The following is a 23,637-nucleotide window of genomic DNA, read 5'->3' as shown; positions in this document are numbered from 1 at the left end:
TTAATAATAAACAGGCATATTATCATGTAAATTGTTAATAAATAATACAACAGATAAACTGACTAAACATCCCAATAATGTGGCAATAGTCATTGTTGGATTTTGTCGAAATACAACTAATAGTATTAATAAAAATGCTAATATTACTGTGATACCTAATGGCACCAATGGTCCTTCTTCCCATGTCTGAGGTTTACGTGATATTGGTATTAAACGTGGCGATAAATCTATATCGGTGTCATTGTTGTCTTTTGCGGATGAATTCAATAATTCTTGAAAAACAATAAAAAATTAAATTATTAATGAAATTATCCGGATTAAGAAATTTTTTGGAGGGCAATTATGAACTTTTGATGAGTATTTTTTGGAGTAGTTGATAATTTTTTTAACTTTTTATACTCTGGCTAACACTGGACTTACTTTTTACTTAAAAAAAATCGAAAATAGTGCATTTTGTACTGATTGACAGTTTTTGAGGTAATGATTGAAGAAATTGCTCCGAAATATGAGTTCTCCGTGGATGGTTTTTAGTCGATATCTCAGAAATAACGATTCCAATCATGTTATAGACACGATTTTTGTTTTTTATGGATCAAAATGACTCTAGAAAATGATTTTAGTGGAAATTGGACACAAAAAATTTTTCTCGATTTTTTTGCAATTTTTTTAAGGGGTACCCCTTTGAAAAAATCGAGAAATTCGACAAAAAATTTTGTCTCTCCAATTTCGATAAAACTCAGTATATAAGGTAATTTTGACCTGAAAAAAACAAAAATCCAGTTTATATTATGGTTAAAGTCGTAGTTTCTGAGAAAATCGTTCTTCGTATTACATTTTCGACGATGTCTCGGAAACTATGCATCCAAACATGATATAAACCCGATTTTTGTTTTTTTTGGATCAAAATTACTCTAGAAAATGATTTTAATCCAATTCGGGCACAAATAAATTTTTCCGAATTTTTTCAATTTTTTTAAGGGGTACCCCTTTGAAAAAATCGAGAAATTCGACAAAAATTTTTTCTTTCCAATTTCGATAAAAATCAGTATAAAAGGTAATTTTGACCCAAAAAATATAAAAATTGTATTAATTTAACGTTCGAGTGAACAGTTTTTGAGATATCGCCTAATAGCCTGTATAAAAAATTTTTGTTTCGGAACGATTCATGAGATATCTCGAAAAATACTACGATATTCATCAAATGAAATGAACTTTTATGTTTTATTCGAATTAGTTTTTCTAAAATAATCCAAAAACAAGAAAATTTATTTGATTTTGTGATAATGAACTACAAATTTCGAAGTAATACTTGAGTTATTTGAGAATAATCAGTATGCAAAACAATCTTACCATTTTTAAGTACATAATCGGAGGATAAACGAATTGGATATTGAAACATTTGTCCATAATAACTATTCCAATTATGCATCTTTCTCCGAGCAATTAATTCCTCAACGGTTGGTGTTTTTATTATCATTTTTTACAATCTAAAACTTAAAAAAAAAACCTTAAAATAAATTTTACTACCCTTCAGAAATTGTGAGATTCTGTATGATTGAACAAGTTAAAGAAAAATTAACGCGCGAAATATTTGACGCATGTGCAAAATTTGTGAGCTAATCTCTCATCACGTGACTCAAAACTACCGAACGGTTGACGCAAGTGCTGAAGGGTTAAAATAAAAGAAATTTTCCTCCTAATGACTAATACTCGGAAGGCTATATACTTAACTTTACTTACTACGGAACCTTTAAACACTTTGCACTTTTACTTGATCGATTTTCCTTTATATTTCGAAGCAGAATGTAGTAATTGAAACACAAAAATCATAAAATATTTGCATTTTAAACGCAACAATTAAATATTCGACCCTGAAATAGATTGGGTTTGTCTCTGATAAATAATACTCTGAAGGCTCTCTACTTTAACTACGGAATCCTAAAACGCTATACACTTTTTGAATTACTTATTTTAACGCGCAACGATCAAACTACACCACGATCTACCATATTTTTTCGTTAGTAATGTTTAAAACTAAATAAATAAAAATTCCTAATAAAAATTTACATTAAATCCCGTAATTAAAAATTATCAACAAAGAATTTAATGAAAAATTGAAAATGAAAAGAATTTAATAAATTTACCAACCTTATATCAAAAGAAAACAATATTTTAATTGGTCTTGGAATAATTAAATAAAATGACAACTAATTATTTAAATGTGTTTAATAAATTTCATTTTAATTACGAAACAATAACATTATATCTTTCGAAATAAAACTTTTATTCAAGTCGCAGTCCAGTTTTAAACTAAATCACTTTCATAATAAAATTATAATCAGTTTAAAACAACGGGTCAAAGTTTATAAAATTATATAAACAAAAAACAAGAAAAAATTTTTAATAAATAAATAAATACATTACTTATGATAATAATAATTTTTTTTTTTTAATTTATTAATTTTTAATGTTTTAATTACAATATTTTATCAGTTTTATTACTTTTTATTTTATTATTTATAATTATTACACTTCTACAAAGTTTTTCTGACTAGAATCTTTTTTTTTGCTATAGTTTGTGTCAACAGAGAATATGATGACAGAAGTAAATATAAAATATTTTGTTTATAAATAAATATTTTTCATGTCCAACCATGTTTTTATTTTTAAATTTTTTTTATTTTTAAAATTCTAAAAATAAATTCTATAAACTATATAGTTAATAAAATACAGGATGTCTCAAAACTACCGCAATGGGAAAAACGTAATTTTTATACTCAATTATAATTTAGACATTAATTGCCATTTTCAGAAAAACCCAAAGTCTTCTTAAGTAAAAATCTAAAATTTATTTCGATTTCAATATATCTTCACCAATATTAATCGAGAAATTCTAAAAAACCGACAATTAACGAAGCTCTATCTCGCCATTCCAAAATTTGCCGAAGATCTTTATCCTCTGAATTATATTCTCTATATCCAACTTTTACAAAAACGATAGTTTTGAGCGCACCTTGTATTTTTATTTCTTTTATATGAATCGAAAATTCATAGATGAATATGCAAAATGTTATATAATCATAGATATAGTATATTTGGTTTTTATCGACATCTAGTTTAACATTTTTTAACTATTTATTTAGTATTTTTTATGTAGTGGTTGGAGTCTATGATAAGTTTTTTTGATTTAGCAGCCATGCATAATTGTTGCAACTAGCGACAGAACGGCATTAAAAAACAATACCACTGCTGGAAAGTTTGTTTTGGAAAGGATTTTTATCTTTCGGAAAATTATCTATGAGATGCTGCCCTTCTGGTAGTTGCTAAAATTAAGCACTCTTTTCATAATTTACATGTACATATGTTTTAAGTTGAGCTTCGAATGTAACAGATTAGAAAATCCTCTTTGCTTGGGGGTAACATCGAAAGGTGTTGCCCAGACTTGTGATTAAAATTTCTTACATTCCAAACTCAATTCTTTTTAGTAAGTATATGTTTATTCTACCTTAGTCAATAATTACCCTAATTTTACCCCAAAATTTGAAATTTTCTATTAAATATCAACAGAAAAATATATATACCGCATATTGGGAAAATCACTTTGTCATGCAACATGCGGTAGCTTAGAATATAAATAGACTTTAACTTTATCTCAATAGGTGTTAAATAAACAGATGTATATTAAGAAAACATAGTAATTTATAAGAATATTGTTCAATTACTGCCTGACATAAATGTTTTTCTCAATACAGGGGTGAAAATTTTGCAATAATTAGGAACTCGTTCATACAGTTACTTTGTTTATCAAATAAAAGTATATGAATTCTTTAAAATGCGGTGAAAAACTGATTCCTAATCCAATACACTTTAAAAATCCCCCAAAATCATGACAGGAATTAAATACTGATTTAGCGATTACACAATGAATTAAATTGTTTAACTTTTATGAACGTAACTAAATTTTTGGCAAATTTATTCAATATATTTAACACGAGTAATAATTATTTGATTTTTTTATTTTTAAACATTTTGTATTCCTAAAATTTATTGGCACATAAAATTTGACATTTAAATATATATTTTATATAGTGTATACATTTTTATTTTTTATTTTTATTTAAATATACTGACAGGAAATAAATTTATTAGACAGGAAACAAAACTTTGATTTCTTATGTTGGTATTTGATTTATATAAAAAATATATCTACAAATATATTTCATATCTATAATACGATATCTGTTTTTGGGTTAAAACTAAAAATTTTTTTTTATACAAATTTGAATAATGCACGAAAAATTTCGATCGATTTAATCGTGCCGCAAACATCAAATGGTTTGTACAAATAGGGTTGGTATTGCCCAAATTTTATGCGAGCTTTAAGACTAAAAACGTTTTAAATAAGCGCGGGCAGCTAATTTTTTCTTTATTTGAAGGTATCGATTACTATTATTGGGGCATATTCGATTGTATCGAGGGAATATAGATCGTTCAATCGAATTTTTCGAATTATGGATCGAGTAAAATGTAAACATATAAAGCAACGCAAAAACCACTGGCTTGTGAGCAAAGTGGTTCCTTGTATAGCCTTAAAAGTAGTTTTTTTTTTTAAATTTTATCCACAGATAACGTATGCTGATGGCGATTACGACAAAAAAATTCGATTTTACATCCCACATGACACCATGAAAATTGATATAGAACTTATTTTCCGAAGATCTGACTCAAGAGTCGTGGGGACAAAGCGAAATTTTGTGTTTTAAATCAAATTTTAAACAGATGTTCATTTTCATTACTTGATAAACGAAAACTTGGAACAATGTTCCTACCGGGTGTCCCACGACACCTCTCGCTGTTTTTTATTTTATTTATATATGGTTCAAGAAGTGTTATGCAAATTTTCACGGTTCCTCAAATACCTTCGTTTCCTTGGTAAGGGTCTATATAAAGAGGAATTCTAATTTTCGGTTTTTTATGGCAGTTAATTATAAATTTTAACAATTTTTCCCATCTCTTCCCTTCAAACCGTAATCCAACAATAACAAAAACAACATTGTTTTTTATATTGTATTGATTTTTTATAATAAATCAATTTATTATTATTGATTATATAATAATTACACAAATTATCATTTTTATGATTTTTCACGATCATACGTCATAACTGACATTTAATATTCTTTAAATGATTCTTTTTTTTACCACCGTTGTCGCTACTGCACTGATTATTAATAGTCTGAGTTGTCTTATCTATTTTTCATAAATCCGGAATTGATAAAAACTGTTCACTACGTTCTCCGCCATTATTATTATGATGATAATTCATACATTTTGATGAATGATATTGTGGTTGATGATGTGTGTGATAATGTGCACCACCACTACTTCCGCCCCCTCCAGTTGCACCACCAGCCCCATGATGATGAACATGATAATGATTTGGATTGCTATCATGATTATTAACATTCGATGATGAATATGATGATAAATTATTATATTCATTATCAGTTGCATCGTCTTCATTATCAGTTGCATCCTCATCATTATCAGTTCCATTATTATCATTATCAGTTGTAGTATTTTGATGATAATAATTTGATGAATTATTTATCGATTTTTGTAATTGTTGTAATGAATTTGATGATAATGTACGCTCTAATATTTCACCCCAATATTGTTCAGCGGATAAATTGCTATGTATAGCTGCGCATGCACCATTATCACCGGTGATATTAAGTGTGGTCGTTGTATTGGTATTGTTTAAAGATGGTGCTGTCGTCGTTATTTGACAAAGTTGATTTGTGCGATCGTTATTGTAGCTATCATCGCTACTGTTGTAACTATTGCTGGCCGTATTGTATGACGATTTAATCGTAGTTACGTCTGGATTCGTTTTTTTACGGCGACATAACACCTGAAACATTCAATAATTTGATATTTTTATCCTCAATACTATGGGAAGTTGGAAAAATAGAAATAAGGATCTGACTTTCTAAGGAATCTGGCTTTCTAAGAAAGATAAGGCTTGATTGATAAATACTTACATGCGTATATAAAAGATTCTTTGAAATACGTCGAAAATGATTATTTAACAGCCAATATAAGAACGGATTCCAGAATGCATTGCTCAATTGCAGCCATGTTGCAATAAAATCCAAAATTTCTGGTGCTCGTTGTCCGGTACATGCAGCCACAACTTCTTGAATACTATACGGCGTTACTAATACAATAAAACCTAACGACATGGCAGCCATTGTTCGACTAGCTGATGTACTTAATCGGCGTTCATGTGATGTTATCAACTGGAAATAAAACGAAAGCAAGTCAAAGCAGCGAATCTGAATAAAAAAGTAAGCGCTACATTTATAATGTACGAAGGTATGATTGGAACATAGTTCCTACCTAGTGTCCCACGACACCTCTCGTTTCTTTTTATACCATGTATATATCAAATATACATAGTATATTCAGTTTAGTCCCAAGTTTGTAACGCTTAAAAATAATGATGCTAGCAAAAAAATTTTGTCATAGGTGTTCATAAAATCACCTAATTAGTCCATTTCCGGTTGTCCGTCCGTCTGTGGACACGATAACTCAAAAACGAAAAAAGATATCGAGCTGATTTTTACAGCGTACTCAGGACGTAAAAAGTGAGGTCAAGTTCGTAAATGAGCATCATAGGTTAATTGGGTCTTGGGTCCGTAGGACCTATCTTGTAAACCGTTAGAGATAGAACAAAAGTTTAAATGTAAAAAATGTTCCTTATAAAAAATTAAACAACTTTTGTTTGAAACATTTTTTCGTAAACATCACTGTTTACCCGTGAGGGCGCCAATTAGGCGAAAATTTTATAATATGTACTATACTTGATTATCAGTTATGTATGTGTTATGTGATAAAGAAATCAACACTGACTATGCATGGTATTTCAACAATTAACTCAGTCAATTGTTTGTTTTCACTGGTTTTTTTGTAAAAAGTACATAACTAGAAAATAATTTAGCAAATAGTTTAACGCTAAAGACCTAGAAATATAAAAATTGCACCACTAGTATTATAGTAAGTAATAAAGATGTGATTAAAAGATTATCTTCTCTATAATAAATAATATAATATGATGATCATATTAAAATATAATATAAAACCGTATATAATATATATATATATATATATATATACATACGAACGATAATAAAATGATAATGATAATGATAATGGTATTATATAAAAATATAAAATTGAAATGATCTTGATAAGAACAAAAAAAATTTAAAAAACAAACAAACAAACAAACAAAACATTCACAAAAAAACCCTGGGTGGGATAACAAAAGAAAATAAAAAGATACATACAGAGAGCGAACCATAAAGAGCCCAACGATCTCTTACACAGAGTCATAAAACTGTGTGTAAATAAGGAAAACCATGGAAATTGAAATGTAAGTGAAAGGAATGTACAAAGTGTGGTGCCATGTTAATCACTTGATCAGTTTTCAGTTCACTTTTCAGTTCATTCAAAGCACTTTATTAATCCAATAACCTTGTCGCCAGAAAATGCGGCGTAGTTTGCGTCAAATCTGGTAAAAAGCCCCTTAAGATTATATCCCTTAAGGACAAGTTTTTGATAGTACCTACAATATAGACGTGTCATTTTGGAATTTCATAGAGAATTTTTTTGTACCCCAACCTATCGAGCCAGTTTTTTTTTTTTAAATGATCAGGAAGGTCCATATATCGGAATCTACATCTAACTTTTTGCCGCTAGAAAGTTTTGGTTTTTGCTATGGTCCACTATTATTAGCCTATCATTAAAATCCATTTATGAAAATCGGATTTCAGGATTTTCGGGGTCTCTGATCACTATTCCGAAATCAGAATTTCGAAATAATCTCCCCCTCTTGGGGTAATTGACCTGGCTGGTCCAAAATTGCAATATTCTGTAAATATGCAACAAAATGGATCAAAAAAACTATACTCAGGGGTTTTTGGGGTAACAACTGATCACGATTCCGAAGCTAGAATCAAGATGTATTCCTGTTCTTCTGTTGTTTATTCGCCCCCGCTGGTCTAAAACAGCAGGATTCAGTAAATATTCGACAAAATGGGCAAAAAAGTATACTCGGGGGTATTTGGGATCAGTGATCACTATCTCGAAGCTAGAATCAAGATGTATTCCTGTTTTCTGGGGATTATTCGCCCGTGCTGGTCCAAAACAGCAGGATTCTGTAAATATTCGTCAAAATGGGCAAGAAAAAAAGTATACTCGGGGGTATTTGGGGTCACTGATCATTATTCCGAAGTTACCAAACTTTATTGTCCAAACTTTAAAGTTTTTCTGGATCGAAAACCAGAAAACCATTCTGGCTTCTTCGTTTATGTAACAATTACTCCTTCCTTTTACATTCTGACTTCTATGTTTTTTTATAGACAGAGTAATAAAATCGTATGTAGGAGAAATAAATATATTTATATGTTCACTTGTGCGAGAAAGATAACTTTATTTATAGAAAATAAAAAAAAACATAAGTGATTACCAAGTAAAGGGTTCCGTTCTATTGTGTTTTCTTACATTGTATTGTCACATTCCTCTCTATTGTTAATGATCTATGACGTTGTGTGTTTGTGTGATTGTCCATTGTGTTTATTGGAATGGAAGTTTTAATTTGTCTCAAATAATTATCTTGCTTCGTTCTTTTTGTTTAGACAAAGAACGTTTAAGTTAAATTGATTGTGTAACGTTCAATCTGTGTTTGAAATTGACGTATTTGATTTTATTTCCCGATAAAAATTGACTTACTTCATCAAATGGAAGAAGAAAAGTCATTTTGCATTGAATCTTAACAAAAGATTGAAAGGCCAGCATGTAGCTTCACCAGATTAGAGCAACATGCCATACAGCCAGGGAAACTGTTGAATTACTACATGAATCATTTCTTGGTTGTGTTATATCTCGTTTTGGATATCGGTATTGACTGTCCAGATCATGCGATTTAACGCCTTTGGGGGTTTTTAAAAGCTACAAGCTTATGTGAATAAACCCACAACGATTGAAGCCTTAGAAAAGAAAATTCAATGCTATTTCATTGAAATAACGCAAAATTTATGCGACACTCTCCTTGAAAATTTCAGAAACGTCTGTGCCAGTAAAGCCGAGGCGGACATCTTTGTCGGATGTCTTATTCCATTCATAATTCATCGCACAAATATACATTTTTAATGCGACAAATTTAGTAACATGAACAAACGTTTTGGCGGTTGAGTCAATGCTATATGGATGTCAGGCCCAAAATGTTCAACAAATTTACGTCACAGCCCGAGCACTGTAACGCTTCCGAATGTACAGTATTTGAGAAAATTACTCTATACCCACTGAAATTATTCAGTTCTTCGAGTGTAAAGGAATTCATCGGTGAACTAAGTGCTTTACCTCTCTCTTCGCAGTGTTAACATAAACCGAAGATGATACTGCGGAATCCTGACGAACAATCCAAAAAACAATAGTGACGATAATGGTATGGATAATCGGATAGAATAGTTAGATATAAACTCTATGGTGTTTGTTATGTGATGTCAGTGATTCTCTTTGAATATAATATAATGCTGACAATCGCTATATATATATTTCAATCTGCCCCCACTCTCATCCCTACCACTACCACACTCTACGATCATATAATAAAACTATCAAATGTTTTGTTCTTTTTTTTTACATTTTATATTTCTTTTGTTTTTATTTTTTGTTTACACTTTTTTCGTGTATTTATTTTTATTTTTTTTACGCTGTTATCTATAAACAGATTAAATTTTTTGATAAATGTGTCCTTTATAACCATTTCTCTTTTTTTTCTCTCTGTGATTATGACAGTTTTTTAATTTATTGAAAATCATTTTTTATTGAAGTTTGAACTACCACATTTCCTTTCTCAGTTTTTGTTTTTTACGATGGGGGTTGTATTTTCTTTTTTTTTTTTTTGAATTGTTTTCTTCGGGAAATTTTTTTTATTTTTTTATTTTATTTACTTATTGCCTTTCGTATGCTTTTAATATTACTAATTTTATTGAAGACATTTTTGAACCTTGAAAATATGGTTGATAATAAATCATCGAATTTTCTGCTTGAGAAAATTTTTCTCTTTATGGTATGAATAAAGTGACACTTTTTGAAAAATTGAATTCATGTACCAGTAAATACATTAGTTTTTAGAAGGTTTTTAGTCGCATTAGTCATCTATATGTATTAATACAAAAAAATGAGGTTTGAAAAAAGTGTCATATAGCTTCGAAATACGTCTTCATGAGTAATAATAACATAGAAATTATTCCTAATCTACAGTCGGTTGGAAATCGAAACTAGAACCTTTCTTGTCCAAATTTGTACAACTATTTGCTTGTTTTCCATTTAATGGCTTTTCCAATCAATTTAAAGTGATGGAAAACATGTTTTCAATAAATTGGACAGCAAGATGCGCAGTACAAAGTTTGCAACGACCGATTATTAGACCACACTCAGATAGACAACGTAAATTCAGTCGAGCGCTTATGGCTCGGCTATGAGATTTCCTGTCCTTATTATATATGTTCTTGATTACAGTATTGAATAGGGCTATCCACCAGACGTATTGTGAGTTAACGCCCTTACTGCATTGACTCGTCCGCCATAACAATTGCTTATGTTACTATTCCTTCAATGGTCAAATCAGTATGGCGTTCATACCGATACTGACATAACGATATCCACAAAAAATTTCTTACTGTGTCCTTGATTTTGCTAAAAATATGGTCTATATAATACTAGCTGTGAACTACCCCTCCCTCCACATTTCCTTGCGTGGGATAACACTTTTGTAATGTACACGTCATGCTATTTTATTTGATACCCCACTTAGGTATATTTGTAAATATTCGATAATTCCTTCCCACTTTCTCGCTACACCTTTCTACCCTCCGAAGGTTAGAAGTAGATAAAAACAATAGATCTTTGAAACTGGTTGTATATCGTGTCAATATTTGAGCTTAATCGATGCACAACTTTTTTAGTTTTTGAAGCATATCCCTTTCACCCCCTATTTCAACCCTTTACTCTACTATAATATGGATGTATTATACATAAAAACCTTCCTCTTGAATCACTCTATCTATTAAAAAAACCGCATCAAAATCCGTTGCGTAGTTTCAAAGATTTAAGCGTACAAAAGGACATAGGGACATAGGGACAGAAAAAGCGATTTTGTTTTATAATTTGTAGTGATAAGGGTCAGTTTTCTAGAAAATTTTACATTCTTTAATTCAATTACAAATTTTCTATTATCATTATAGTTTAGATTGAAATACATTTTAAAAACCCATCATTATATACGTATATAATTTAATTAAAAGTCAAACAACATATATAATATAACATATAATGTATAATATATAATATAATATTTAATAATAACTTTTCAAAAAGTGTGCAATAGTTATACTACTAAATGGAATATCAATATTAAATGAACATCAAATCACACGAATATAATCGAATTAATAATTTATATAAATGGGTATGGTATACAGCTCCCATGTATAAAGCTCCATATATAGATATGTAGAATATTATATCTAGCTCATTTCACATATTATAACATTGATGTTAGTAGTTCGTTAGTACCTACCTATTACTATTTGACAGCTATAGCTCTAGCAAGCTCTAGTTTACTGTACCTCATACTTAAAAACTTAACCTATAAACTAATAATAATAGTTTACCAATATTATACCGAAAGTTTATTCAAAGTCAATCAAATCTTGAATATGGTATTCCATATTTAGCATTAAATTCTTGCTCTAGCATTTTCCATAGTTTGAAAAGGCAGGGATAGTCGTATAATGGGTGATAAACCTTCACCTTCATTTTTGTGGAACTCTCTACAAAAACTATCAATTTCCCAATCAGGTTTATTTCAAGTAAGGCATTCCTAGTGTTTCAACAGTTTCATTTTTTGGAGCTATGTTCTTGTTCTTGAAATTTCTCCCATTTTATTCTCTTGAAATATTAATATTATTCTTAATGAGACTTTGGGCTTATGGTTAGGAAGGCCGCTTCGCATGCAGAAAGTCATCATCAGGTCGAAACCCATCCATGTCAATCATAGTTTCCCGAAGGGAACATAGACACTTCTCGCTCTTTTTAATTCTTAGATATCCAACCCACTATGATTTAAGAAAATAAGACGATGTTAGCGTAAACATGCGAGGTGGATTTGAAAAACGTCGTATGAGAGACTAAACACACTGAGTGGTATAGCTGAAAGATATTGACGATTCTCTTTAGTATAGAATTTTCGGTTTCGTGAATAGTAGAACCATTCCTTCTTCCTTTTGGGTCCAAAGAAAAACTTATACAAAAGGTGAAATGTAATTATATAATAGTCAAATATCACAAATTATTTTAACTACCTCAAAATTGCTCCAGAATGAGGAATAAAGAGGACACAAAAGTATACAATTGAATCGTTACAATAACGGGTGAAAAAGAAATTAAGGAAAATGTTGATCACAGCGTAAAAAATCTCCCCTCCGTGGACGAAATGTTAAGAGAGGTTAAAGTCAGACAATGCTGGAATATAGTGATGAGTCTTTCTTCAATAATCCCGAAACTTTCGGTACGTTATCTATCATGTATTACAAAACTATTAACAAATTTCTATATACATATGGCCACCTAGTTATATAGTTTCCACCCAACGCCAGACTAAACTATAAACCTATAATATCTATCAACTATCAAATCAACTAACCTAGAGCTTTACCTTCTCTATATACAAGGTCTCCCGTGACTTTGTCCAAATCCCAATAATTAATATGTACATTATTGGATCTTCGTTCCGTAGGACCCATCTTGTAAACCGTTAGAGATAGATCAAAAGTTTAAGTTTAAAAAATGCTATTTATAAACAAAAATACAACTTTTGTTTGAAACATTTTTTCGTAAATGTCACTATTTATCCGTGAGGGCGCAAATTAGGGACAAAACTTTGGTGTACATTTTCTCAAAAACCATTAAAGATAGGGATTTGAAAATTTGCAGGTCGTTTCAACTAGTGATCTTGTAAAACATTCTAGAAAATACTAGCAGAAATTTTCAAAGGCCGCCATAATTTTGTTGATTGAATTCAATAGTGCTCATACCTGCTTAACAATTAGGATTTGTAAAAGTTAACAAAAGTGTAAAAGGCACTTGCCCCTTAAAATTCTCCAAAGAATACGCTTCGATGTACATCTAGTCATGGAACACTTTGTATAGGGTATATCTACTATCTAGTTAGGTAGCTAACCAGCCAATATCTAACTTTAGTCCAGACCAGTAGCTCCTCCGACCTCAGACTACCCCCAGACCCATACCATTTACCTACTCTCTCTGCACTAAATGTAACATTTTATGTCACAAAATGTTACATAATAATAATAATAATAATAAGAGAGAAGCCAGTTATCTATAATGTTTATTTGAATGACGTTTTAAATATAATAATAACACCATCACTTCCACTATATATCTATTTTATATATATGTTTGTTTATTTACATTACTACTTTAATGTTAGTTAGTTATGTCTATCAGTCTGGATGCCTGGACGTCTATCCTGTCTGTCTGTCTGTCTGTCTATCCTGTCTGTCATGTCTTTTTGTTGTGGTGCATTTTATTATTGTAGAGAATGATATCTCATAGAATGTAATAATTAAGGATAGGATTCTTGTTTTATTTTTTTGTACAAAAATAATAATAATTGAAAAAGCGAGTGGTGGCCCGTAGCATCTAGACCCCAATCTTTTCTATTTCTTTCTTGAAAATACAGGCTGAAGAAAATCAGACATGACTCTATAATCAACGACGCTTATGGACGTTACTAAAAAACCACATTTCCTTAAGATCATCTCATTAATGCCCTTTTAAATCATATAAATATAGAGCCTAAATGGTCGAGCGGTCTAATTCGTTTGTCTTGGACTGTTTGTCCATTTAGACTTAGGTTGCGGGTTCGAATCCAGGCAGCGACAGTGTGAATAATTTATAATTAATGGGAGTGCAGAATTGATTACATTGTCGTCACTTGGATAAGAACGAAGTTACCGACTCCACCCACATCAAAATGTAATTGTAAATATGTTTGTAATTAAATAAATAAAGATTAACAAAATAATGATGTGGGTGGCCTCTGTTTTAGACATATATGATGTGAGAGAAACGGAGGTTAAACCACATTGTTATTATTATAAATCCTATATTGAAGTGTTTTTTAAGATATGCTTTATTTAAGTAACAGGGCTAATTTTCTTAAGATTAACTTGAAAAACTAATATTTATTAGTTAAAAGTGTGATAAATATTTTCCTATAAAGAAAATTATCGCAAGCGGAACTCGTTTTTCCATAAAATACATTTAAAGTGATGAAATGAACGACATTTGTGTGTTATTTCTTCCATAAGTGATTTTCTCTAAATCTTTAGGTGTTCATATTTCAAAAACTATGGTTTATCGAAATATTTAACTCATAATTTTCGACTTAATTTTTCCTTAAAGTTCTAATAGGTATTTTCCAGCCGACAAAATATAAAATTTAAATTTGTTGATTAGAATTTCTGAGGTAATTATGTTACGTATGTAATCATAAAATATACCTGATTTTTTATTTTTTCGAATAAAATTACTTAGTGCACTTTATTACTTAGTGACTTTTATCGATATTTCAGAAAATATTTAATTTAGGACTGTTCAGAACTATTCTAAAACTTGGTATTTTTTTTATTAGTTTCCAATTTCGATATTATTCAGTATGTAAGGTAATTTTGACCCAAAAACTACCAAAATCGTGACGCTTGGTAAAGCATTTCGTATAATTTCTTCGAAATCATCATCGGTGTATATCGCTTCCGCTATAGTCTTAAGAGCTTATCAGGATAATGTCGAATTCTATTTTTCCAGCTGTTAATTGTACTCGATTACTTTCACAATTAAATATCCTGTACTTGATAAAAAAAACTATGAGCTCATGAGCGTAACTTGGAGTGAGTAGGTCATGACAGCGGCTTCTCCTTCTTGGACCTACCTTTTCCATTATTTATGCTGGCTAAGTTTATTACTTGCCCCTCTTCTAAATCCAAAAGCCCAGTTTTGTGTCCGCTGGGACCATAACCTGTTTACACCCTTGACTATATGTTGTATGTATGCAACCATGTTCGGTTCGCTCTCTCATATTCTTGTCTAGTCTAAATAGTTAACTAACTATAAATGAAGTATAAAGTAACCTAACTATAACTGTATATAACAACTATATTATATAATTGACCTGGAAATTATATATGATGACCTAGTTTTATTTTAAATATAGAGTTGACTGACTAGACAGACAACTAGGAGGCTGCTGCTGCTAGCTGCTAACTGCTATCTATGTATGTATACCTATTACTAACAACTAAAGTACTAACTAGATGTTATCCATGTGCAACGTGTGATGCTACTACCTATAGTCCATCACATGTCATCCAAAAAATATACTGATTTGATAGACCCAAATATGTCAAAAATAACATTGGACAGAAATATTAACCGGAGTGTTTTTAAAAATAAATACTGTAAATCAAAAACGTTGCGGTCAAAAAGTCTGTGCTTATTATGTTTGAGATATTGGGCTTTTGATATTTTAACAGAAAGAAATGATTCGGTGTAAACGTTATGGAAAAACCCTTCGAAAATGTCATAAGATCACTCATAAGCAATTTGGTAGTTTCCGAAGCGTGTTCTCGTACATCGATTAATGCTTACAAAAGTCCGAAGTCATTTTCTTCTGCGAAAATATGGTTTTTAAGACATAGTATCTGTAAAATTACATGCAACGAAATTTTGACCTTAGAGTTTTTGATTTACAGTATTTAAAATGGCCGGAAAATATGTCTAACAATGTTATTTTTGAAATACTTGAATCATGAAAAATGATATTTTTAACCTGGGAAAAAAAAATATTCCACTGCGTCCATAGGTATTTTAATATTGCTCACTTTCATCTTGTGGTAAACGCCGTAAGTGTGTGTGTGTGTGTGTGTCTGTCTGCCTGTGGCATCGTAGCACCTAAATGGATGAACAAATTTTTTGTTTGTTTCGTTTGTAAGGTAGTTTACTGAAGAGTGTTTTTAGCTTAGTTTCAAGGGCGAGTTTAGGGTGCCCGTACCCAGAACAACTAAAAATTAGGCCATGATCCTCAAAATCAGTTCAGTTTGGAGAAGGCTCTAACGAAAAAGTTAATTAGAATGGAGAGTACTGTACTCGAAAAATTTATCGAGGTTTTTTAAATTTTGTTAAACTTGTTTTAACATAATGGAAGTGTATCAAGATAGTATATTTTTGGAGAGCATGTGACGAACTATAATGCTATCCAATACTAAAAGGATGCCAGACATCATCCTCTTCGAAGAGGTGCACCACGTACCATCCATTATACTACATTGATAATATAATAATAATAATAATAATAATAATAATAATAATAATAATAATATATATTTATTCATTATTCATTCAGCTTGAATTATTCCATTTACCTCCATGTTCAAATTAAAGAGAATCAATTAAATTATATAAACTAATATTACTTCTTTCGGACTAATATGGATAGTGGTCCATGATAATTTGGTGCTTTTTTAGTCCTAAGCAAATGGTAGTTTAGATGATCTTAAAAAAAATGTATACAGAACGAAAAAAGAGATATTTTTGTTATTATATGTCTTTTTATTTAATTAGTATTACGAAAAAGGTTTTAAAAAACTATTTTATATAAAAAAAAGCTTAATAATTGTGAAATATCTATTGGTATTTTATAGTGTAATAATGAATTCAATACGATACTAGTGCGGAATAAACTATTTTCCCCACGCATACCGGAAAGAAAAGTACTTCTTAGCTCACGGACGTAAATAAATATTAATTTTTTTGCTAGTGGTCTATTGATGTGTATTTCAATTCTTAGTGAAGTAGCATTATTGTTTGATAAAACTTATCAATATTGAGGACATTACTGGTGTTGCTTATATAGAGGTCGTGTGGCGTTCTTATAAAACTCATTTGTTAGGGATTTAGTTTAGTATAGTTATAAATAAAAAATTCATCATATTATTCTCCATTAATTTTAGTTTTTAGTAAGATAACACAAATAACATTCTGCCTTCATTTTATTTATTTTTGAATGAAAACTAACCCAGTTTTAAAAGTTTTTTTCTTTTTTTAAATTACAAAGAATAATAAATACCATAAACATTGTTTTTACGATGTCGGTTGGAATAGATAAAAGTCGGGGTAAAAAAACAAGGAAGAAGATTTTTTCGGGAGTATTTGAGTCTTTTTGTTACGTTCCTTGTATCTTATCATTTCTTCTTTATTTCGAAGTTTCCTTTTAGAGTGATTCGGCTGTTTGAGTAAATACTTAGAGTATTTTCTTACATTTACTGACTAGTTAACTCGTTGACTAGTCACGTTACAGTCGAACCACTTTAAGCTAAGTAGTAAAATGTATCCTGGGCCCATGACCTGTTATAAAAGTACATTACATAAACATATACATACCTTTTCAATACTAACACGACCATTACCAATCGATGAATCATTACAGTCATGTGATGCTGTTGATATTGTTATATTATGTGATTGATCATCATGCAGACTTCCACTCCGACCATCCCCACCACTTCTCCCACCACCACTACTTATATTAACAAAATTAACGGAATTATTCAAATAACGATTACTATTGTTGATATTATTACTATTCGACGATTGTATCGTATACTTCTTCAATCGTAATTTGTTCACATGAAATGCCGAACCATAACAATACATTAATATCATTGTTGTTGGGAAATAAAAACAGCATGCGATTAATATACGATACGATGATTTATAATAATATGGTTCGCATGACAACGAACCGGTTTTATTAAAATAATAACCGACAATTTGTTGTGAAACATGTTGTTTACTGCTGGAATGAGAGCTGCTACCGCCCGTGTACGATGATATGGGTGTGGGTGATGTTACGGAATTATCACCGATAAAAACGATAATGAATGCGAAGAGTATGACGTTTATGATGCCTGTTATGCTGATTATAGCGAAACAACCCTGGAAAATACATAAAAAAAATAACGTTTAATTAATGTGGACTTCTTTAAAATTCATTTTTAACCCCCGGACTAAAAAAAAAGGGGGTGTTGTAAGTTTGACCTTGGCATCGAGAATAATATTTACAATTTTTTCGTAATTTCCCAAAGACGTCTCTAAAAGACATCGGAAAATTTTATGTTTACATATAATTTTATGAAAATAGGATTTCAGCATAACATATCAAATGAAAATTTGTTTCGATGTACGATTTTTGATATATAAAATGAAGTTGTACTTACTTTTTTCGTGGAATGCTTATGATAATAAACCGGATATAACATACAAACGTAACGATCAATTGCCATACATATTAATATAACAGCCGATTGTTGTGCTAATGCAACACGTAACAATGCTTGTACTTGACATATTAATTCACCAAATGGCCAACAATGCTTTATTGTTGGTATTATTGATAATGGTGTTATTAACAGACCAATTGCAAAATCAATACTTGCCAATGATGTTAATAGATAACGAGGCTGTAACAAAAAAAAAGAAAAAGAAATGGATGATTTATTATTCAGTTAAGTACAGGGAGGCACTCAAAAAAACGATATGTTTTCATAGATTTTTCCAAAACTAGTCGGTGGAAATTAAAAAAAAAAAACTATTTAAATTAAAGTTAAAGCCTTGAAAAATTATTGAAAACAAAAAAAAAACTCCTTTGTGCTCGACTAATTAAGGATGTATGAGCACGGAAGTGGGGACACAAATTTAAAAAAACTTGACGATATAAGACGAAAAGTAAGAGTAAAATTTTTCGAAGTCTGGTGTAATTTTCAAAATATCGATAATTGAAAATTTTGATTAATTATTTAGCTTTCGATATTTCGAAAACCAAGGCAGGTGTCGAACAAATGTTATTCTTATTTTTCGTCTACATTCATAAAGTTATAAAAAAATTCATCATCAAAGTTGATCGTAAACTTGCAACTTGCTTTGGCGCTAGTACTACCTTAATATTCTAAGAATAGAAACTTTTGTAGGCAATACAATAAATAAGGAAGTAAAAACATAACAAACAATAAAAAAACTATAAATTCTTCAATTATTTGTTCAAAAATTCGCTCGAAAATTAAAATAAATGGTTACCACGAGATGATAAAACAACCAAAAAGTTTTTATTTCGGAGATTTAATTTAAATGAACTGGTTTTAGGTTTGTTTTGTGTGGAACCGAAACGAAATGAACATTTATAATATTTAACGTTTACATTATTGTTGACATAATGACGTATTTGTAAAATACAAACTGACAACATAAAGTTTTATAAACTAACTAAGATTTATATTACTTACATGATTTTGTTTATTTCTTTTGTGTATAATATGTTTTTTAGGTTGGTAGTTAATGTACCGGGTGGCCCATACAGGAAATACTTTTATATTCAAGAATATTTTTGAATAACTAGTCATTAATAAAAGGGATACGTTATTCAAAGTTAAAGACACTAAGCTCTGGTTAGCAGAAGTGGTCCGATCTTTCGATCACCGTCCGAAAATTAAACAAATTGAGCGTCGAAGTTCTGTCTCATCTACGATACTCCCCCAGACCTTTGGCCAATCGACTACCGTCTTTTCAAGCACGTCGAACCTTCAAAATTCAAGACTAGACAAAAACGACCTTCATCGACTTCACCGAATCTCGAAAACCCAATTTTTATGCACGACTTATTTCGATTAAATTTAATATGGATTCACTGAGATATTACAGTTTCAAGTAGACTCATAAAAACGGACAAAACTTTTTTAACGACCTAATATTTTCGATTATTTAAATCCACCATTAAAGATCCTCTACTGTCCAATTTGTATTTTATAATTTTCACAATAGTTTTGTGTCCGAAAACATTTCTATGTCTACTTTAAAGAGCATTTGAATCAAATTTAGTGAGGTTGGCATTCTGTATAAGAATGTTCTTTATGAATCTTGTGTCTACAGACTGAAGATAGCTATAATTAAATGTGTAAGATAGATATATAACCATTTGTGTTTGTGTATACAGTTGGTAGTACCTACTTTGTTGATAAAACAAATGACGACAATATAGAGTAAGACTTGTCACTTGTCAATTAGCAAGATTGTGTTTAATGATAAACTTCTCAAATGTCAAAATTAACTAGCTTGTCGGTAAGAGATGGTAAACACAAAAATGGTTGTAGACAATTACTTTGTAGTTTTCTTATACATATCTTCAAAGGAATAAAATACTAAAATCAGTTTTGATGTATCACTGAGTAAAAAATCTGTTAAACCTTCTCTATAACAAATCTTTTAATTTGTACATAGATATCATTAGATATTTCCCAAGAAAATATCTTTATAGAGAAAAATTGCTCTAGTTTCGAAAATCAAGTTTTTTTTGGATATTGATGCCTTCTATCGATAAAAGATGCAAAACTGAAACCAAATTAATAAATGACGATGAAAATTATCGCAGTTGGCTTAAGTTTCGAAAATCAAGTTTTTTTTTTTTAAATATTGATGCCTTCTATCGATAAAAGAAGTTGGCTTAAAATGTTCTTTGAAGGAATTGTAACCATTGATGAAAGGTTGCATCCACATTAAAGTTTCGGTCTATTTTTCGGCTTCTAAATCTATTACCATCTTACGGTCTATTAGATTTTTGACTAATGTAAATTAATGTATATATATTTCAGTTATGTATCAAATATATTACATTACATAGTATCCAAAATATTTCATTCAAATATCAAAATTAATTAACAATATTTTGATGTGGTTATGTTTTTCGTGTGTCATGGTGTGCCTCATGTCATGTCGTTTTACTAAAGTAACTAACTTCATAGTGATTCCATAATAATGGTAATAATTATTATTATTCAAACTCTATAATAACATTTTAAACATAGCACATAATAATATGGTATTTATGGTTAATATAATATCATATATCATTATTTATGTATTTCATTGGTAGTGTGTTGAAAAGGGCTATATAAATGTATATATATTACTATTAACTAGACCTATTTTCAATTTAATAATTATAGAGAACTCATAGAAATTATATTATTTCTAGGATTTTATTTTATCCATGTAAATAATGAAATTTTTATTCGTTTCTAAACTAATTATGGTCTAAGAGGCGATATAAGGTCGATCTTTATCCATTTGGTAACCAAAATGAAATTTTATAGATTTTTGAACACTCCTATCATAGTGATTCTATCGAAAAGAATGTGAGGCTATTTTTAATTAAATTAATTGTAATAATTTTGTTTCATAAACGTTTTTTTTCAGGCAAGCTTATATCATTATTTTCTTAATTAAATTATCTTTTTTTCTGATACCAATTTCGATTTTTTAACAGCTTTTGATCTGAATGATTCAAAAAAAAATTTTAGTGTGAGTTAGAAAACCATTTTCCTATCTAATATTGTGGGGTCTTTAATTTTCTTATAACTAGAATAAAATTTAATAAAATAATTATAATAAAATAATACTTACTTGTGAATGTATATATTTAATATAACGTTGACTATTTATAACAATAATTAATAATAAATTCGCAAATAATATACCAAATGTTAATACAACAATTATTATAAATTGTATAATATCACCCAATGTTATTGTTACAAATATATTATATATTATATTTATGATTATATAAAATATTGTTTGTTCATTATTTGAATTTAAATGTGACGTGTCTCCACCACCTCCACCTTCATTATAAACACTACTACTATAACGGGGATGTGAACATGAGGAATTATATAATGATGGGGCTTGTAATATTAACATTTTATTACTATTCATTTTTATTAATTTATTTTTTTATTTGTTAATAACGGATTTTAATTGTTAATTTATGGATTTTTAACTGTTAATTATGGATTTATTTAATTGTTAATAATTGAATTTTCATTGTTAATAATTGGATTTTAATTGTTAATTTTGTATTTTTAATTGTTAATATTGGATTTTTAATTGTTAATAATGGATTTTTAATTGTTAATAATGGATTTTTAATTGTTAATTATGGATTTTTGATTGTTAGTAACGAATTTTTAGTTGTTAATAACGATAATTTATTGTTGATCATTCTTGATGATGGATGAATGCTGTTTTTGTAGAAGATCTGAAACAATTGAGAAATAAAAATTAATAACTATTAGAGAAATAAAAAATATTGACCGCTATGTGTGCCTGTCTGTCTGTCTGTGTCTATGTGTTTGTCTGTGGCATCGGAGCGCCGAAACGGATGAACCGATTTGAATTTTTTTGTTTCGTTTGAAAAGTAATTTAAATGGGATTGTTCTTAGTTAAGTTTCAAGTACAAGTTTAGGGTTCCGTACAATGATCCTCAAAGGCGGTTCAGTTTGGAGAAAACTCTAAAGAAAAAGATAATTTAATGAAGAGTGTTCTTAGATGCGTTTCAAGTGCGAGCTAAGAATTCTTTACCCGGAAAATTTCTCGGGATTTTTTTAAATTTAAATCGATTCGTGAGTGAAGACCATACAAATTCTGGGTCAATATTCTGAATTTATTTGTATTAATTTTTGGCAGAATTAATACAGCCATTTTGTATTCAAATTATGAGATTATCAAGTATAGTTCCGTCATTTTTAATCGTTATAATACAAAGTTAACAAGCCTAGTTAAAAGTTACCCATGTTACTTCAAACATAAATTACGCGCTTGGATCTTTATTCAGTATTAAATTTGTACGTGCTAGATAAAAAAATAAAAGGCTTACAATCCAAGCTATAGGTGTAAATATTATAAAAATAAATAAAACACATATTTTACAAAAATAAATAATATTTTGATATGATTTGAATTTGTAAATAAAAAGTTTTTAAGGTTATATCTATCTATTCGTTTTACGTTAGTTTTGAGTTTACTTTGCCTCCTGTCTATTTTATTTTATTATAATCTAAAAACTTTTATAATAAATGTAATATTATTATTACAACTATTGTATAATCATAAAATCACGCAGGAGCTGCGTAAACTAAGCGAAGATTATGCAGGAATTCGAAAAAAGAGAGAGATCTCGACTCAACTAGTTGTGCCAAGTTTTCGGTGACGTGTATGTGATACGTATTAATGAGCGTTGAGCTACAACGAGGAACCGTTTGTTTTGATGCAAATCTGTCTGGTCTTTTGATAAGTTTTGAAATAATGTTCATTTCATTCGAGTCATCTCGAAAATGAAGTCTCTTAATGTTTACTCTCTATGAAAAAGATCTCAGATCCGCAAAATTTTTTAAAAAGGGTGATCAAATAAATATCAAACAAAGAGGAAGATACCTCTTAGCGACGTCATACGTAAGTATTGCCATAGATCTATAAAACTTTGTTTTGCTAAAAGAAAATGGGCAATTTTTGAATGCAATCTTTGATTGCTTTTAACTTCCTCGTTTTTTAATCCATTTTAATTTCATTTTCAAATTTTATCATGGTTTCATGTCT

At 29.6% G+C, this 23,637-nt stretch overlaps 2 protein-coding genes across 2 annotated transcripts; both read right to left on the bottom strand.

Moving 5' to 3' along the window:
* On the bottom strand, window positions 1-2,221 carry LOC123300284. The gene is made up of 3 exons (XM_044882832.1): window positions 2,149-2,221; window positions 1,351-1,493; window positions 1-272 (listed from the first exon to the last, which is right to left on the bottom strand). The coding sequence occupies exons 2-3, from the start codon at window positions 1,475-1,477 to the stop codon at window positions 1-3; spliced, it is 399 nt and encodes a 132-aa protein (XP_044738767.1). The 5' UTR covers window positions 1,478-1,493; window positions 2,149-2,221.
* Window positions 2,222-5,208: 2,987 nt separating this feature from the next.
* LOC123300282 (probable serine/threonine-protein kinase DDB_G0282963) lies at window positions 5,209-21,978 on the bottom strand. The gene is made up of 6 exons (XM_044882830.1): window positions 21,900-21,978; window positions 21,664-21,806; window positions 18,429-18,671; window positions 17,593-18,147; window positions 6,045-6,302; window positions 5,209-5,914 (listed from the first exon to the last, which is right to left on the bottom strand). The coding sequence occupies exons 1-6, from the start codon at window positions 21,976-21,978 to the stop codon at window positions 5,258-5,260; spliced, it is 1,935 nt and encodes a 644-aa protein (XP_044738765.1). The 3' UTR covers window positions 5,209-5,257.
* Between the last annotated feature and the right edge of the window lie 1,659 nt (window positions 21,979-23,637).

This window comes from Chrysoperla carnea, chromosome 5 (assembly GCF_905475395.1).
Source record: "Chrysoperla carnea chromosome 5, inChrCarn1.1, whole genome shotgun sequence".
Taxonomy (NCBI): Eukaryota; Metazoa; Arthropoda; class Insecta; order Neuroptera; family Chrysopidae; genus Chrysoperla; species Chrysoperla carnea.
Note: the sequence above shows the minus strand (reverse complement) of the source record. Positions and strands in the feature narration are given on the sequence as shown.

Coding starts and splice junctions, on each gene's coding strand:
- LOC123300282 (XM_044882830.1), bottom strand. CDS start 21,978: ATGAATAGTAATAAAATGTTAATATTACAAGCCCCATCATTATATAAT. Junction 18,672..21,663: donor TTAAATATATACATTCACAA/GTAAGTATTATT, acceptor TTTTTGTTACAG/CCTCGTTATCTATTAACATC. Junction 18,148..18,428: donor ATAAGCATTCCACGAAAAAA/GTAAGTACAACT, acceptor TGTATTTTCCAG/GGTTGTTTCGCTATAATCAG.
- LOC123300284 (XM_044882832.1), bottom strand. CDS start 1,477: ATGATAATAAAAACACCAACCGTTGAGGAATTAATTGCTCGGAGAAAG. Junction 273..1,350: donor CGATTATGTACTTAAAAATG/GTAAGATTGTTT, acceptor TTGTTTTTCAAG/AATTATTGAATTCATCCGCA.